The sequence below is a fragment of the Panthera uncia genome (assembly GCF_023721935.1).
Source record: "Panthera uncia isolate 11264 chromosome A1 unlocalized genomic scaffold, Puncia_PCG_1.0 HiC_scaffold_17, whole genome shotgun sequence".
NCBI classification, from domain to species: domain Eukaryota; kingdom Metazoa; phylum Chordata; class Mammalia; order Carnivora; family Felidae; genus Panthera; species Panthera uncia.
In genome coordinates, this window is record NW_026057577.1 from 42,504,365 (window position 1) to 42,522,587 (window position 18,223).

The window sequence follows — 18,223 nt, forward strand, 5'->3', positions numbered from 1 at the left end:
CCCCTAAAAGGCTCACCTGATTGTGAGTAGGGCTTATATTCAAATGTCTACAGGAACCAAAGAAGTGATGTAGTCCTGTGAGGACCATGGAGGAAGCTTGCCTCCACCAGTTGCCTCCAGTCAGCTCCAGCTAATTGTTGATATGCAGAAATGCAAATCCAATACTGCCTGGTCTTGAAATTTTTCAAAAGCAGTTGGAAATTTTTGTTTTTATATGAAAGCTCCAACAATTATGTGATGATAACTAGTTGAGAATGTTTTGAAAACCTGTTACTCCAACCAAACATCTATTCTCTGTCAATTTCCAATCTGGGATCTTAAGATTTTCCTTATATATAGATTTTCTTATATATAGATTGTACCTTCTCCTTTCATTCCTACTAGCTCTTGGCCCAAGACATATCCTCAAAAGCATATTATTGGAGTGGAATTATGTATTTGTATTAGAACATATCGGTACTCATCCTAAAACATAAATTCCCAGGAAAACAGTTTGCCAATGAGATTTTTTTATTGAGGTTGACTTTTATATTCAGAACTACATTTGGTTTTTAAAATACTGAAATCCGATGTATTTAAACTTCTAGCTCTTTGCATTTTTAACTTTAGATTAAAAATTGTTATACTTCAACAAAAGACTTTAAAGAGACATTAACATATCCAATTTTAAAAATTAATTAAATTCCTTTAAGTCTTTTATATTTCATTTATAATGTATTTGACTTCCTTTTAAAATATCTTATTGCAGTTGTCTGATGTATAAGGTATTCCCATTTATGTAAACATTCTAATAAATTGAACAAAGTAAACTTAGAGATATGAGAAATTTAAGTTCTCATACATTATACTACTAAATATCAATGTCATAAGATTTCATCTTAAAATTCTAAATCCATATGTTACTAAAATTTCACTTTTCAATTTGGATTATAGTACTTACAATATATTTCTAGTACTAGCATACAGTTCTTTTTTTAAGTTTTCTTAAAATTTGGTTTATATTATTTGAGAGAGAGAGCATGTATGTGCATGAGCAGGGGATGGCCAGACAGAGAGGGAGAGAGAAAATCCCGAACAGGCTGCACACTGTCAGTGTAGAGCCCGATGTGGAGTTTGATCCCACAAACCATGAGATCATGGCCTGTGTTGAAACCGACTGAACCACCCAGGTGCCCCTAATATATTAATTTCATGATTTTGATTGTCTTAAATATTTTTGTGGTTAATAGTTAATGTTATTGGAATTAAGAGAGACTTCACTACTAACACTATTATGTCATCTAAACAATTTTTGTTTGTAAGCTGGCTAAGGTCTCATATACAACCAGAGCTATGAAGCAAGATACTACACTACTGTTGGAGATGTCAAGGGAACGTATTAAGTCCTGTTAATTACCCAGAACATAGGAGTGATCCTCTCACTCTCAGAGACCATATAGTCTACATCCCTACATTTGAATCATTACCATTGCTGTGCCACAGCTAGCCTATACAGACAGACTCATGAGAACTGACAGTTAAAATTTCAGGAATGGTGCAGGCCAACTAGTTATTAAATGCAGCCATTATTAAAATTAAATTATATAAACTTGGTATTATATAAAAATAAAGGCAATGAATACTCAAAATGCATTACTAATTATTTTACTACATCACTTAAATATTATCAGTTTCTTGAAGTTATTTACACTATTCTGTCTGTATGGTGGAAATACTTTATAATGGGGTGTTACTGTGCATCTCTCCCCAACTCCACATTCAGTGACATCACACCGGTAGCTTGAAATCAGCCAAGGTGAAAATATCTATCCCGCAGAAATTGGCAAACATAATAAATCTGGGTTCTCCCAAACTCCCAAAAAGTTGGTTATTAACCATTTCTCAGTACATTTCTAATGAAGTCGTTATCTAATTCTCTGTCTGCACTCTCTCCAAGATGGCTGTATCACATGTTATGATTTTGCATTTCCTTAACTCTTGAGATATTTAAACACCTTCCATGTAGTTCTGAAGTTCTTTGAGATTCCCATAATCCTGAATGTTTGGTACTCTTTGTGTTTAGCAGGACTACACAAATCAGGTAATAAATTGGTATCCCAGTTCTCTTCTTTTGGCATGTTTGACATGATCCCAGCTTTAAGTGTTATTCTGTTGCCATTGATTCCAGAGCAGTACAAAAGACAGGTATTGTGGATTTTATTTCAGTTAGGCCTGTTGCCTGTTTTCTTCTAGTAATAATTTGTTATAGGCCTCAAGGAGATAATTTGTTGTAACCTGCATGGTTAGGTTAAAATATCTAATAATTCAGTATTTCATAGCAGAGATATCTCGTAAATTTGTTATTTTTATTTTAATTTGGAAGTGAAGTTACTGTATGTCAATCATTAATAATTTCATTTCAGATATACCTGTATTATAAAGCTAATCCCAGGGGCAAAATCCATATATCCTATTCAGTTGAATTCCAAACATTGATGAACCATGATACTAGATTCCAACACTGCATATGGGAGTTTGACTTTTTAATTTGAATTTTTTAATGTAACTAAATTGTGGTAATTCAAACAAATAGATGCTTTCCATTACTTAAGTTAATAAGGCATAAAGAAGTGCTAGAACAAAGCACAAATCTAAGCATATATAGACTAGAATGTCTTGCAAGTCAAGGAGAAAGAAAATGGAATCTACAGGTTTCTGTTTATAGAAGAGCTTATTCCAAGCCTTAGACATATACCAACTCTGTCACGCATGGAATTACTATAAAACAGCAACATTGATTTCTTTGTGTACTTTATGAAAAAATTTATTTTATTCATTTTCAGTTACCTTCATCTTCATCAGCCTAACATCTCTGTAATGCAAAAAGGGCCTGATGATGTTTCAAATCCCAGAGACCCAAAGCAAGAATGATTCTGGTCTTAATGCCCCTTACCCTGTTCTTTTTCCTCCTCTAAGTTTCTACTGTCTGTCATCCTTCTGCGTAGGGGACTACAGATCTTAACATTTTTGTCACTTTGGGATTAAAGAGGAAGGGAAGGTAGAGATGGGCATGGAATGAATGGAAGATAAAAGAAGGAAGGTGGGTCATTGTTTTCCTGTTAAGGCTAAGATTCATCCCTGCCCTTTCCTTGCTTTGTTACACACTCTTAAGAATCATCTCTGCAACCACACTTCTTGGGTTCCTTTACGACTGGCTCCCAGTTCATTTGGCCATTGGAAGACTGGAGGGCAAAAGGAAGGAAGGATCCAGAATATTTTGTCCCATTCTTTCTCAGCCACATAGGTACAGGAATCATCTCAAGCAGTGGCTACATCTGCTTCATGATTTTGAACTGGTAGGAGTGACTGTGATTCTGCTTTCTGCCAGAGACTCCCAGTTCTGAAGTCCAGTATTCCTGCTTTCTCTCTGGGTCTCTCCAGCCATAGGTACAGTAGTGGCTTACTGCTGCTAATATCTTGACTGCCTCACCACCTCCTGTTTGGCTCTTCTATCATCTTTGTAACCAGTGACTTCAGTTAAATTCCTTCTCTTTGAAAGTGCTAAAATGATTTTTGTATTCCTGACAGGACATGACTGACACAGAGCAATCGGAAGGGGGAGAATGAGTCAGATATTTTCTTTTCTAGGTATCCAGGGTTACTGTTATTATGGGTGTGGAAGGAGGCAGAGGTTGAGCACCTTGGGTATGCAACTGCTTTATTGTCATCTTATCTTCACAGATGAGGAAACTGAAGCTGATAGACATTAGGTATTTACTGTGATCATATTGTTAATACATGGCTGAACAGGAATTTGAATGCAGAACTGATTCCAAAGCTTTTCCACTGGAGTATACTTCTTCCCTAGCAAACATAGGGCTACTTTCGGAAATAGTTCTTGAAGGGCTGAGGGGACTAAGATATAAAGCAGTAAATGTCAGATAACCCATGATCTGGGTTCCTGTCATGGCCACACCAAAGTTAGCTGAAGGTAGCTATTACTATGCTTCAAAACTAGTATATCTTTAAACATTGCCTTTTATCTCAGCCTGTACTCTGCCAGGATTTGGGGTGGCTAACTGAGAAACATTCTTGAGGTTCGAAGGTGTTCATTAAGAGCATCTGCTATTTTGGAGTTGTTTTTATGGAATTCAGGGCCTTTCGTTTAGGAGACTATAATTTATTTGGGAATTTCTTATCTTCCTTCCCTCACTGCAAAGGTTTATCTACACCATTAGGTTTTATATACCTGGTCTCAGTACCAAAAACAAACAAAACAAAACAACAAAAAAAAAACAATCCTGGGTAGAAGGGATGAAAGAGATTTATCCTTATGTGCTCAAATCTACTCCTATTATGTTGCTTCAAGCCTGGCTACTTCCAAATATTGTTTTGGAATATTTGGAATGTTTGCTTTCTCCTGAGATGTAGACATGTATGTCTACCTGTTTTCTGGGCCTCTTTTGGTATCCTCACACAAGTATGATTGAGCATGTCCTGCACTCACTGTATTTTCCTATGTGGTTCTTCCTTTTATATTCCTGATTGATTTCAGTTGATGGCCCCACAGTAAAACACATTTCCCCCATTGACTGCTTGGCCAATCATCCCAACCCCCACCCTCTCCCTCAGACTCCACATTCAGTCAGGTGCCAAATCCTATTATGATCAGCTTTCTAAGTCATTCCCAAATCTATATTCATTTATTCATTCATTCAGTATTTCACTGCTATATGGCTGGCCTGGTGTCCAGTGCTGGGAATACTGAAGTAAACCAGAAAGGCCAAAAGATACATTCCTGTCTAATTCTATGTATGCTTTTTTTCAGTTAGTCCTTTCTCAACCTGAATCCCACCATTAATCTCTTTACTGTTTGGGTTGTCTTTCTTCATATTCTCCCCTACCCATTTTGGCTATGCCCCTAGAATGAATTTTATAAAACTAAAATAGTAGGTCACTTTCTTCCTTAAAATCTTTCAGTAACTACACATAGCCTTCAATGCAGCCTATATGCCTTGGGATGGCATATTGGTCAGGACACATCATGTCTATTTCTTTCAGCTTTTACCTATGATGCTTCAGACCTACACACTCACTTCTCCTGCAAACTCTTTGACCCTCTAGCATCTGCACATGTTATTTGCACTGCTTATAACACCTTTTCTTATCTTAAATTTCTGTTTACCCCCCACCCTTTTCCAAACCCAATAAAAAAGAATTTTATTCTCTGTAATCAATTCTCTAAGTCCACCTCACACCTGGGGCTCCTTCCTTATGATTCCTGTTCTTGGTTTCCACATCACCCAGTGCATACCTTTATCATAATATCACAGCACACTTATCAGATTAATAGGTAAATGAACTGTCTCCTCCACTCTGCTGTGACTTCCTTGAGGGAAAGGACAGGCTCAGGTTCATTCTGCATCTCCAATGCTGGGCCCTGATCTATACACAGTAGATCCTCAAGAGTGGATAGTGCATATTTTAAAAATGTGAAGCAATGTACACTGTGAAACTCAAAATGAAAGACCACTTCTTACTATTTGCAAACTCCCATTATTTTCTCTGCTCATAAAGATAAAAATAGGTTCTGCTTTTGCACACCCAGCTATTAGTGTAATTACCTAGTTTTCTTCAGCTATTACTATAAGACATTTAACCAAGACTAAAGTTGTGTTTGTGGCCAAAGAATTCCAACCAGCCCAAGTTGTTCTAGAACCTCTGAAACATCCCTAACAAATTCCCCAGCTCTGACTTTTATTACTAAAGTCTAACCAGTACCGTGTAATAATTTTAGAAAAATGTAAAAGTACCACCACCGTTTCTACACTACACTGTTCAGGATTGCAACGTAGAGAGGGCCTGATACAGGAGAGTGCTCTTTTCTCAGGACAGTGTTTTCCTCAATGGGATTACAAATGAACAAATACGTATGTGCATCTTATACAGGTCACTGTAAGTTCAGAGTAACAGAACAAGCAGTTTTTGACACCTGCCAAAGAGCAAATCCCACTGAAAGACCAAACATTCTCAGATTTGCCTCTTGGATCATTTGATGGTATAAAAAAGATGGGCTTAAAACCACAGGTTGGTTCCCATACCATCCCTCATCCACCACGCACCAAAAGGAAAATAAAACGACTTATCGACCAAGTACTTCCCCACTACTGGAATCGTGTACTAGTAGTGCCAGCGGCACTGGGAGTGTTTAGGCAGGTTTAAGCTGAGTAATACATTCAGGTGGTGCACGTATTTTACAAAGCATAGCGTTTTGCCCATATTAAGATAAACTTCCTGTACCTATTGACACATAACAGAGGTCTGTTTACACAGGATTACTCTGGCTTTCAGCTCCAAGCTAAATGAGTGGGGTTTTTTTAATTAAAAAAAAAAATTTAATGTTTATTTGAGAGAGAGCGAGAGAGAGAGAGAGGGCGAGCATGCACGCAAGTGGGGGAGGGGCAGAGAGAAAGGAGAGAGAGAATCCCAGGCAGGCTCCACTCTGTCAGCACAGAGCCCGTTGCAGGGCTTGAACTCACCAAACCATGAGATCATGGCCTGAGCGGAGACCAGGGGTGGTAGCTTAACTGACTTGAGCCACCCAGGCGCCACCCCTTTTTTTAATTAAATGTTTTTAGTTTTGAGGAACAGAGTGTGAACAAGGTAGGGGCAGAGAGAGAGAGGGAGGGAGGCAAAGAGACCTAAAACCTGAAGGAGTCTCCAGGCTCTGAGCGGTCAGCACAGAGCCCAATGGGGGGCACGAACCCACGGATTGCAGGATGGTGACCTGAGCCAAAGTCGGACGCCTAATCTACTAAGTTGCCTAGGCACCCCCAAGCTGAAAATGAGTTTTAAGGTAATACTCCTGAGAGAAACTGGTTGTGGATTTAGTAGGAGGACCTATTGTGGTTGTAACAAGAATAGTATTTTTGTTATAATCTTCTCTTCTCAAGCGAGATCTACCCAGAAAATGTGATTGCACTTTAGGTGTTAAGGATTTACTTTCTACAAAGTACTATCAATGAAGCCAAAGAGCTAACTTTCTGGCATGATTCTATACTCCATGTCACACCCAAGCGTGCCAAAGAATCCGTGATCAAAGCATGTGTGATGCGGTGATGTACCATACAAAAGACAGTGGACCACAATTTCTGCTTTTTCATACTCTTTATTGCCAACAGTTTAAAATGGTCAACATAAAAAAAAAAGAAACATTTTGATAATAAATACTGCTCTTTGGGCTGTAATAAATAAAAAGTTTATTAACAAGGAATGCACTTTTCCAGCCACAAGTGTCTTCAAAAATTAACAAAAAAAAATTATATATGGCCATAGTTCACAGTTGAGCAGCCAAAAGCTGCTCCGATTACAGCCTTTAAACGACATGGGAGCTTCCTCCCTTCTCCCTCCCCTTCGGGAAGTATATTCACAGTTCCAAGTCCTCTGTCTGAAATGCTCTCAACAGAGAGAAGAGTCAATGCACCTTCCTGCGAAATTGTCTGAAAAACCTTTTAATACAGGTACATCAAGGAAAACTGCATTCTGGTTCACTCTCAGACTGTCCAAAGTTAAGAAGTGTATGCGTCAGCCTGGTCTGGTTCCGCCCAGTCCAGCAGGCCCCAGAGGAATTGTTTTCGTACCACCACCTGTCCGTCTTTTTCAACATGCTATAGATCATCTGACTGCTTCCCTGTAGATCTCACAGTGGAAAAGAGGAGTCCCATAGGGTCCATTAAAGAAGTCGTTTAATTACATCTCTGTAAGAGCATGTTCAGAGCGTATTCCATTCGATTTTTTAATTCTGATGAACAGCCAGACATCAGCAGAGTTGTCAGTCTGAATGTTGTAGATATCCTGTCCTCGTTGATGTACGTCAGCAGGTATTCTTCATTTTGGCTACAGATGATTATTTTCGTATGATCATGGTAGAAATTCACCTTTCAAAAGGAAACGTAAATATTAGATCTCTACAGATACTCAAGAATTAGTAAAGTGTGTCCAATCATTAAATGGCTACCTGAAAATCACTTTTTGTGACCTAAACACACACTTTCCTGAAGGGTTTCGCTTACCTGAAAGGTGCCATCATTGAAGAGCATCATTAAGGCCTTATCAGATTTGAGCCACTGAAGGAGGTAGAGCCGAGGTCTTCGAATATCGGTAACACTAGGCAGATCACCACCCTAAAAGCAATTGGGAGAGTTAGTGCCCATAACAGTTTTGCAGTTTGCACTCCATTCTTCTAGGCAAATGCCTCTCCAAGTTGAGCAAGCATCAGAATGTCCTGGAGATTCTCGGCCCCACCCCCCAGAGATTCTGCTTCAGTAGAGAGCTAGGGTAGGACAAAAGCATCTGCACCTCTAAAAAGCTTCAGAGCTGTGCAGATGCCACTGGTCTGTGGGCTACACTTCAAATATTACTGCTCAAACGCCACATCCAGGAGGTACTTACATCCATGAGGTTCTCCTCCATGTAATGAGAGAAGTATTTGAGCACCGTCACTTGACTAATGAATTGTTCAGGGGCATCTGTTGCTGGGAAAACAGAGCACTGGCCAAGCTCTGCGTAATAGTGAACTGTTCTGAAAAACAGGAACCATAGGGAGAGAGAAGAAACAAAATAGAGGCCATTAGTCACTGGTTTTAGATTTCTTGAGTGCAAGAATACAGAAGTGACAGAATCTCGTTAGTTGGACATACTTACTTTTTGTCTGGAAGGAGGCTCATGTGAGCACCATTGTTGAAAAGGACACCTACAGTGTGGTCTGAGAGCTGGTACCCAAAGCCATATTTGTTAGAGTAATCGACCCATTTGGTGACCCACTGAAAGGAAGTGCTCAGCTGCTCTTTGGGAATGCAGTCAGCTTCTGGCATGTTTTCTAGACATCCTCGAAGGACTCTTGCCACTGTGTCCGCAACACTTCCCATGGTACTGTCCTCGAGGCCTAGAAAGTCAGAGAAAGTTGTAAACTAATTAACAATAAAACCTTAGGCGTTGGTAGCTTCTAACTTTCCCTCCACTACTTCTAAGGACATGAGGGACTCAAAATTGTTGCTCGGCTTTTTCCGATTCCTCCAATTTTGCTGGTACTGTGTAATTAGGCCGCAAAACAAACTGACTCCAGTTACTTAGTATTAAGCACTGGCATTTATAGTCTCATTTAAAATGCCAATGATGGCAACTTACATTCGCTGCTACTGCTGCAGCTGCCAAGAGTGCCTCTGACTATCATGCGAATAGCATCTCCAATCTGCTGCTTATTTTCTACTGCAGGTGTTCCCGATCTGGCGACTGTAGTGGTAGGTGGCTGGAGCTCCTAGAAAAGAGAAGAGTCAGACAAGGAGTCAAACATCTAAAATTCATTTGAGGTTGAGAATTCTCGGTTAAGCTGAGATTGTGGCAACTGGTGGGAAAGCTTATCAAAAAGCAGTGGACACAAAAGATAGTTCAGTGACTCGAGTGCATGCCTCGTTAAACTAAAAAACAAAATCTTTTAAAAGGTTCGAAGAAAAGCTTGAATCATGATCATCACATGCTTGAATCGTGATCATCATAACCCATGTGATAATTAACAAAGAACAGAAATGATATAAAGTGTTTGTATCTATTTTATTCTTTTCCAGCATACCTCATCTGTCCTGTGTTTGCTGGGCTGCTGAGTTATTGAAGTCTTTTTCAAATCATGCCTAAGCTTGTAAATTTCTTCATCTTCTTTAGACACTCTATCTGTAAATCAAAGACAAGAATTATGAACATTAGTCTGCTAACAAGGTAGGAACAGAGCTAGCCACATTTCCTCCTTTTGTGTTAGTAATCAGCTTATGAGCATTCAAGGCTAAACGAGCATTTTATCATTACCATCAGCTGCAATTAGGCAAGGAGCACACTTTAATGTGTATGGGGAAAAAAAAGCTATCCATCACATTTTTCAGTAGAGTTTTATCATACTATAAAAAGTTCAACAGTATTCAAACATACTGGCTGTTATGCTAACATAAAAACATTCTTTTAACTAACTTATCAGATTTAAACATACTGGATCCAGAAGAACAGAAGAAGTCTTATACTTACTATGTGTGTCAATGTATCTTGCTTTGTCTTTTTTGCCACCAAAAAGAGCAGCAGCTGCTTTCTTAAAGAAATTCTTAGCTGGGCTTGACAAGTGGAAATCTGGAACGGTATGACAGCAGCTGGAAGAGAGTCTGTCTGGAGTGAAGCCCTGCGTAGTGTCAGAAAAGACTTTTCAGTAACCAGTTGGGTAACTGTCATCAAAAGCATGCAATAAAAAGACACAAGAAACATGCCAACCTGCAAAAAAAATTCATGTCGAATGATGTCATCCAAACTGGGACGATCCTCAGGATTTTTGGACAACATGCTAGCTATTAAGTGCTTAGCTGGAGCCAGCAATGACGATGGCATTGTATACCTGGCTTCTCTTATGCACCTGTAAGTTTCTTTCAGATTTGTCGTTTCAAAGGGGGGTCTTCCTAGTAACATTGTATACCTGTGTGCAAGATAACACTTCTTTAGGAATGGTCATAAAGTAACTCTTTTCGAATGTGAAAAAAATCTAAACCCAAATTTGCATTTTGATCATTTTGGTGCATTTACTTACATTACACAACCTAAGGCCCAAATGTCTGATTCACAGCCGTGTCCTTGCTTGTTGAGGACTTCAGGGGAGAGATAATTTGGGGTACCACATATTGTTCTGGAAAAGCAAAATATGAAGGTCTCATTAAGAACTGTTCTACTGTTTACACTTAGTTCTCTGGATAAAACCTTAAGAGTGTTATGTTGAATTTCTATTTAGAAAAATTTGACTTTTGATTTTTGCCATCTCAACAGTTAACAGTTGACCAAGTGGCTTAATTATTTTTAATGCATGTACAATTGTTTTCAGCCACGTGACAGCGTTTTTAAACCAACTGAGACCACGTACAGCAGAGCGTTTGTGTAACATTTCAGGCAAATATGAGACAGATTTGTTTCATAATCAATTTATAGGTATGAGGTCCTCTGCCTCGTCCACAGTGGGCACTTAGTGTTTCCATGGATTAACATCATTGTGGTCTGTGAATTTTAAAATCAGCTGACCCTTCTCCAACACATTAACTGGAAAATAATAAGAGCATATTTGGTCTCTGTAAAACCTTGTCAGGATGTATCTTTCTGAGTCTTACCTCCTTCTGTGCTCCAAGGGTTCCAGCCTGGCTGCCAAGCCGAAGTCCCCGACTTTTAATTCCATGGCTTCGTTAATAAAGAAGTTCCCTAGATGGTAAAGAAAACAAAACCTCAGTCCCCTTGAAAAGATGTTCCCACCAAATACACACACACACACATCCTCTTTGGAGGCAGGCAGCCAGTTGTTGACTAGTAAAGTCACAGATTCAAAAGCAAGACGGCACAGGCTAGATCCCAACTAGAAACAGTAATACACAACGAGGCAGACAGGGAAGAAAAGAACACCTCTCCCTAACACGAAATCAGTGTTTGGAACAAAGGGCTTACCTAGTTTGAGATCTCTGTGTAGGATTTCTTGTTCATGAAGGTACTTCAGTCCAGACACAATCTGCCTGAGGTAGTATCGGACTTCTGGCTCCGTCAACACCTTCCTCGCTTTCAAGATATGAGCCATGGACTAGGAAGAGCAGAAGGAAAAAAGACAGTGTGTCAGAGTTATGGGCATCAGTAGTTGTCCTGCACAAGGTGCGTGATGAAAGTTAACACTGCAGGAAAGTAACTGCCACCAGAGCAAAACCGCCGATACAAGGCGATGTGACGGGGGGGCGCAGATGGACTGGGACAGGGGTTAACGCTCACCCTTCGACTGCAGTATTCCAAGAGAATGTAAATGTTCTCTTTGTCCTCAAAGTAGTGGTAAAACTGCACTACATGCTTGTGATGAAGGATTCTGTGAAGCTCTATCTCTTTGTCAATCTGAAAGAAAAAGCAAAACCAGGCTTATGAGCCTTCTGTCACCGCTTCCAAGCCAGCTGCTTACACACGCAGAAGACATTTTCTTAGCAGGGAAGGGCCATTCCTGCACACAAAGAAAATACTTTACTCAACAGTCATACACACCTTTTCCCTTTGATGAGGTTTGGCTACTCTGCTGTGAGGAATAATTTTTGCAGCATAGACTTTGTTGTTGGTCAGATCTGTCATCTCGTAACATTTTGCAAAGCCACCCTGAAAACAAAGCCGAGAGAGCACTGAGTGTGGTAGAAAAACGGACAGTACATGTTTTTAAAAATGAATAAAAATTAGAAAGGAACGCAACGTTACGGGTGGGAGTGAGGGTGGAAAGACGTGTGCACTGTACTTTTTAAAAGCTCCTTCGCGAAGCCAAAAGCATTCCTGAAAACAGGGAACCGGTTCCCCTTCTCCCTTTACAAAGAGGAGCTTTATGGAGGGGGTTGGGAACACGGAGATAAAAAATAATGTCTGAAGAGACCCGTCAAGAAAATTCCCCGGGGGGCAGGCGGAGGAAGCTAGGGGCGCGAGCAGAAAGCCCTCGCTTCTGGCCTCCAGATCAATTTCTTGGGGCTGCGGGACGCACTGAGAGCTGAGGCTAAGGATATAAAGCGAACCCGGCGCTGTCAGCGCACAAAAGCCAGAGCAGGGCAGGTGAATACGACCCGCCGGGATCGGAGCCCCCGAGAAGCCAAAATGCGGGGACTCAGGGTCCGGCCGGCTCGGGGGTGGAGGTGGAGGGGGTGGGGGTGGGGGTGGGGGATGCCCGGGCAGACCTCCCAACCGCCCGTCCGGCAGCCAGGCGCCCGCCGCTCGTCACCTTTCCCAGCACTTTGCCCCGGCAGTAGCGCTTCCCCGTCGTGGGGTCGACGATAATCCGCGAGATCTCGGCCCCCGAGTGCGAGTGGTGATGATGGTGGTGCGGGGCCGCCGGCTGCCCCTGCGCCTGGGGCTGAGGCGGCTGCGGCTCCTCAGGGGGCTGCTGCGGCCGCTTCTTCTTAGAGTCCCCGCCGCAAGCCTTGCCCAGCGCCTGCTCACACATCTTGGTGCTGGCGGCCGGCTGGTAGGTGATAGTCCGCAAGAGCTCCATCGTCGCCTCACCGCCCGGCACTGCCAGCTGTCACCTCCAAGGCGCGGACACACGTCCGAGCCGGCCCTCACCCTCGAGCCCCCGCCGCCACCTGCTACAACCCACGCCCGACGTCCGCTTCCACTTGTGAGAGTGCGAACACCCGGAGAAGTCTTATATACGGGCCGAGAAGGGGGGCGGAGAATCGAAACGGGATGCGACGTCACGGACGACGCCCCGCCCACCGGCCGCCCGAGAGCGCTAGTCGGACGCCACGTCTGGACCGGCCGCTGGCGTTCTTCTTGCGAGCGGCATGCAGACAGGGGTCGTGTAGCTCGTGCGCCGGTCTCGGGGAAGGATCACCGCAACGGACAGGGCGACAAAGAAGTCCGGCAATTCCGGGACCGCCACCCCATTCTTCGAATGCTCTCAGGTTCTGGGTTTGAAATGGAAACCCGAGGGCTTGGCGCCAGGCCCCATCCCCTCCCTCAGCCCCGCCCTCGCCCCGCCCTCGCCCCGCCTCACTCGCCGGGTGTCCCGGCGGCTAGGCGTGCGAGCCCGGCAGGGCGCTGTGCCAACGCGGGTCCCCTCCCCCGCACAGTCCTACTTGACCGCCTCGCAACCTGACGCCTCCAGTCAGGTGTGACTGTGTCCAGAGTCCACTGCACAGGCACGTGAGGCCTCGCCCTGACCATCTGGAGGACCTCGGTGCTGCCGTTCGCCCGCCCTGCCGCCACCCAGCACGGCCGCCCGCATTATTACCCCATCAGCTCGCTTCTCGATGGGGCACTGGGGGTGGTAGTGCCAGCGAAAGGAGAGGATTCTTAGAGCAAGGCGTACCGAGCCCAACGCCGCTTCTCAATGAGGCGGGCCCAGGCCGGGGCCCGTAGGCTGACCAAGCCAAGTCCCATTTAGGCCTTCCTGGCCTCTGCCCACCGCGCAGAGCGGGTCTTTGTAGGAGGTCAGGTCCTTAACCTTGGAGAGGGAGACAGCCCCAGGCGAAAGGCTTCATCTTCTGGCTGCTCTCAGACTGGGGAGCAAGGGCGTCATCTCCTGGGAAGTATTAGAAGCGCAGGCACGGATTCGAATGGGGAGCGGTTTACAACGTGGGCCTTACTTGATAGTAAGTGGTGTTAAAAGGGCTCCTGGTGCTAATTATGGTTTACCATCGAAGTCATCTATCACTTCTTTTTCGGAAGGGCTTAGGCACAATGCGTCCTTTAAATGGCTCATTAAGTCACAGGGCTGCCCTGGTGCTGGGAGAGAATGCAAGGCCTTTTCCCCCTGCAGGGGGACTGGTAGGATGAAGGGAGGGATATAGGCTAATGAGCTTCAACATGGCTTAGATTCCTGTTCCCGGATTTTGCTATTCACTTTTGCTGACCGAGGAACACCTGTTTCCCTTGCTGTGCTGGCAACAGTGGAACATTTATTAAGAACAAGGCACCGTGTATAGTATTTTGAAATGCCTTATGTAATCCTACAACAGTTGGGAGTGGGAAATACTGTTATCCCCATCTTACAGATAAGGAAACTGGGGTTTAGTTAACTGTTCTATGTATATGTTAGTAGACCACCCAAGTTATGTTGATGCGCAGTAGACAAATCTTTTAATCTAAGGTTAACAAGATGCGGTAAACCGTTTTTTGATACTAAATGCCAGGGGCTCTTTCCAGTACCAGATTAATGAACCTCTGGCAGGTACTTAGAAAAAGGGTTTGCTCCAGTCCACTCTCAAGTTTAGGTATGCATGGTGTCAGTTAGACAAGCATTTCCAGAGGCCTTCTGTGTCAAACACTTCCCACCTAATGTAGAAGGAGACTTCACTGGCATTACAGAGTAGGAAGGGAACGTCTTTCTGGTTCTTTACACAGTTCAGGGCAAGCACAGGCATGTCTCTCATAAGTGAAAGTAGACTTTACTCCCACGATGATCAGGGCTGGAATAAGGGTGGGGTGGAAATGAAGAATTACATAATCTTCCCCTTCATTCATAAGCCTAGGGTGACTTTTGGTCCCCAGATTTATGCAAACCTATTCACTAGCCTATTCACAGCAGGCTTGCTGGTTAGAAAAGACCACCTTAACTTCCAGAGCTAATCCCACACCATATCTTTATTTTACTGGTTGACAATGAACTTTTTATCTCTAATTGTTTATGGCCTTCTAAGAGAAAAGGACTGTGAAGAACAGGTGGTCAGGGTATCTTTCGTTATTATTTCAACTCTTTGGTTATCCTACATAAGCATTCGACAAACCACTTAACATTCCATATGAAGTTCAGATCTGCCCTTCAAAACATTCTAGTATTTACTAAAAGATTAACACTGTGTGTGTGTTCTGAGATTTCCTGGCCAACCTTGAAAATCTGATTTTTCAGTTTGTGGTGCCATCACGTGGGCAGAACTAGAATTGCAGTTCATCGAACATAAAGAGGAAGTAAGTGGTACCTTCCGATGGAGATCATTCTTTAATTACAAAGTTTATTTCTCTGTAGTTCTACAGATTTAATGCAAATACAATCAAAATCCCAATATGATCTCTAATGACACTTGGCAGGCTGATTCTAACCTTCATAGCAACGTGTAGGTGATCAAAAACAGCCAAGTCCCTTTAAAGAAGAAGAAAAGGGGCAAGGCCTTTCTCTACCAGCTATCATCACTTATAATGAAGCACAGTCCCCTCACAGGGATAGACTGATCAATGGAATAAAGTGCCTAGAAATAGCTCCACATTTATATGGAACTTTGGTAGATGACCAAAGAGTCATGATAGATCAGTGAGGAAGCGCGGGACTGTTCAGTAAATGGAACTAGAAGCCAATGGTTTTTCCATATTAAAACAAAGTAAACTCCATAGCTCACACTGGATTCGTTTTCCAGGGCTGCCACTGCAAATACCACAGACTGGGCAGTTTAAATGACAGAAATTTTTCTCACAGTTCTGGAGTCTGGAAGTCCAAGGTCAAGGTGTGGGCAGGCTTGCTTTCTCCTGAGACCTCTTGGCTTGCGGATGAGTGCCTTCTCGCCGTGTCCTCACATGGTTGTTCCTCTGTGCACAAGCATCCTTGGTGTCCCCTTGTGTGTCCAAACTTCCTGCAATAAGGACAGAACTTAGAGTGGAGTAGGGCTCAGGCATGTTCTCATTTAAATGTTAAATGTCCTCATTTAACCTGAATTACCTCTTTAAAGTTAGTTTATTTATTTATTTGTTTTGAGATTGGGAGGGAGAGGGTAGAGAGAGAGGGAGAAAGAGAGAATCCCGACAGGCTCTGCACTGTCAGTGCATAGCATGATGTGGGGCTGGAACCCAGGAACCATGAGATTATGACCTGAGCTGAAATCACGAGTTAGTTGCTTTACCGACTAAGCCCCTCAGGCGCCCACTGAATTGCCTCTTTAATGGCCCTATCTCCAAATACAGTCGTTTTCTGAGGAGTCAGGGGCTTCAATACACGGATGTTGAGGAAACACAGTTCAGCCTATAAACACCACATGCAAAAAAAATCTCCAGATAGAGTAAGGACTTAAATTCAAGAACAAAGAAAATAATAGTAGCAAGTATAAGCAATCAACTTTCTTTTTTTTTTTTTTTTTTAATTTTTTTTTTCAACGTTTTTTTATTTATTTTTGGGACAGAGAGAGACAGAGCATGAACGGGGGAGGGGCAGAGAGAGAGGGAGACACAGAATCGGAAACAGGCTCCAGGCTCCGAGCCATCAGCCCAGAGCCTGATGCGGGGCTCGAACTCACAGACCGCGAGATCGTGACCTGGCTGAAGTCGGACGCTTAACCGACTGCGCCACCCAGGCGCCCCTAAGCAATCAACTTTCTGAGCATAAGGTATGGAAAGAGTTTTGTTTTGTTTTGTTTTTTAGTTGAGATCTAATTGACATGTAGCTGTATTAGTTTTAGGTGTACAACGCATTGATTTGATATAGGTAAATATTGTGAAATGGTTAACACAGTAAATTTCCATCTTTGCAAATAGTTACATTTTTTTTTCTTGTTGATGAGAAATTTTAAGATCTACTTTGTTAGTCACATTCACATATAAGAACAATATTGTTAACTATAGTCATCTTGCTATATGTTACGCCCCCAAGACATACTAGTCTTATTACAGGATGTTTGTACCTTTTGACCCCCTTCACCTGTTTTGCATCCTGACCCTAACATCTGCCATCCACCAATCTGTTTTCTGCCAGGAGTTCGGTTTTTTTTAGTTTCTAGATAGAGTGAGAACACACAGTATTTGTCCTTCTCTTTGTGACTTAATTCACTTGGCATAATGCCCTGAGGCATTTCGTTGTTACAAATAGCAGGATAGCCTTCTTTTTTTAATCACTGAATAATATTCTATTATATATATATATATATATATATATATATATATGTATATATATATGCAAATTACATTTTCTTTATTCATCTGTTGATGGACATTTAAGTTGTTTCTATACACTGGCTGTCATTACTGATGCTTCGGGGAGCATGGGCATACTGTTATCTATTTGAAATTATGATTTTGTTTCTTTGGAGATATACCCAGAAGTGGAATTGCTGGTCATATTGTGTTTCAGTTTTTAATTTCTTGAGGAAACTCCATACTGTTTTATACATTGTACCAGTTTACATTTCCATCAAGAGTCTACAAGGGTTCCCTTTTCTCCATATCCTTGCGTGCATTTGGAGACACGCAAATCTTCAGATTTGAAGATTTGTCTGTTTTCAGAAAGACAAAAGTATCTTTTGTCTTTCTGAAAACAGACATCCTAAAAGGTACTGCATGGTGTCTCGTTGTGGTTTTGGTTTTACATTATATTTGATGTTGAGGATTTTTTCGTGTACCTGTTGGCCATTTGTACATCTTCTTTGGAAAAATGTCTATTCAAGATCTTTGCTCAGTTTTAATTGTGTGTTTTGTTTTTTACTATTATATGGGTTCCTGGTATATTTTGGATAATAACTCCTTATCAGATGAGTGGTTGGCAAATATTTTCTTCCATTTCATAGGTTGCCTATTCTTTTGTTGATAGTTTTCTTTGCTGTGCAGAAACTTTTTAGTTTGATGTAGGCTGATGACAATATGTGCATCTTCTTTGATTTTTTTTAACCTCTTATTTTGAAATAAAATTTCTTTATCCCTTGTCCATTGTTAAAAAATTGAAGAATATAGAAACACTAAAGGAGGCAGG

General features: G+C 42.1%; 1 protein-coding gene across 1 annotated transcript; it reads right to left on the reverse strand.

The window, feature by feature from the left end:
* Positions 1-7,295: 7,295 nt before the first annotated feature.
* PLK2 (polo like kinase 2) lies at positions 7,296-13,159 on the reverse strand. The gene is made up of 14 exons (XM_049649499.1): positions 12,779-13,159; positions 12,067-12,174; positions 11,806-11,922; positions 11,494-11,623; positions 11,166-11,253; positions 10,598-10,693; positions 10,288-10,486; positions 10,051-10,198; positions 9,608-9,705; positions 9,166-9,295; positions 8,683-8,923; positions 8,431-8,560; positions 8,052-8,162; positions 7,296-7,916 (listed from the first exon to the last, which is right to left on the reverse strand). The coding sequence occupies exons 1-14, from the start codon at positions 13,046-13,048 to the stop codon at positions 7,725-7,727; spliced, it is 2,058 nt and encodes a 685-aa protein (XP_049505456.1). The 5' UTR covers positions 13,049-13,159; the 3' UTR covers positions 7,296-7,724.
* Between the last annotated feature and the right edge of the window lie 5,064 nt (positions 13,160-18,223).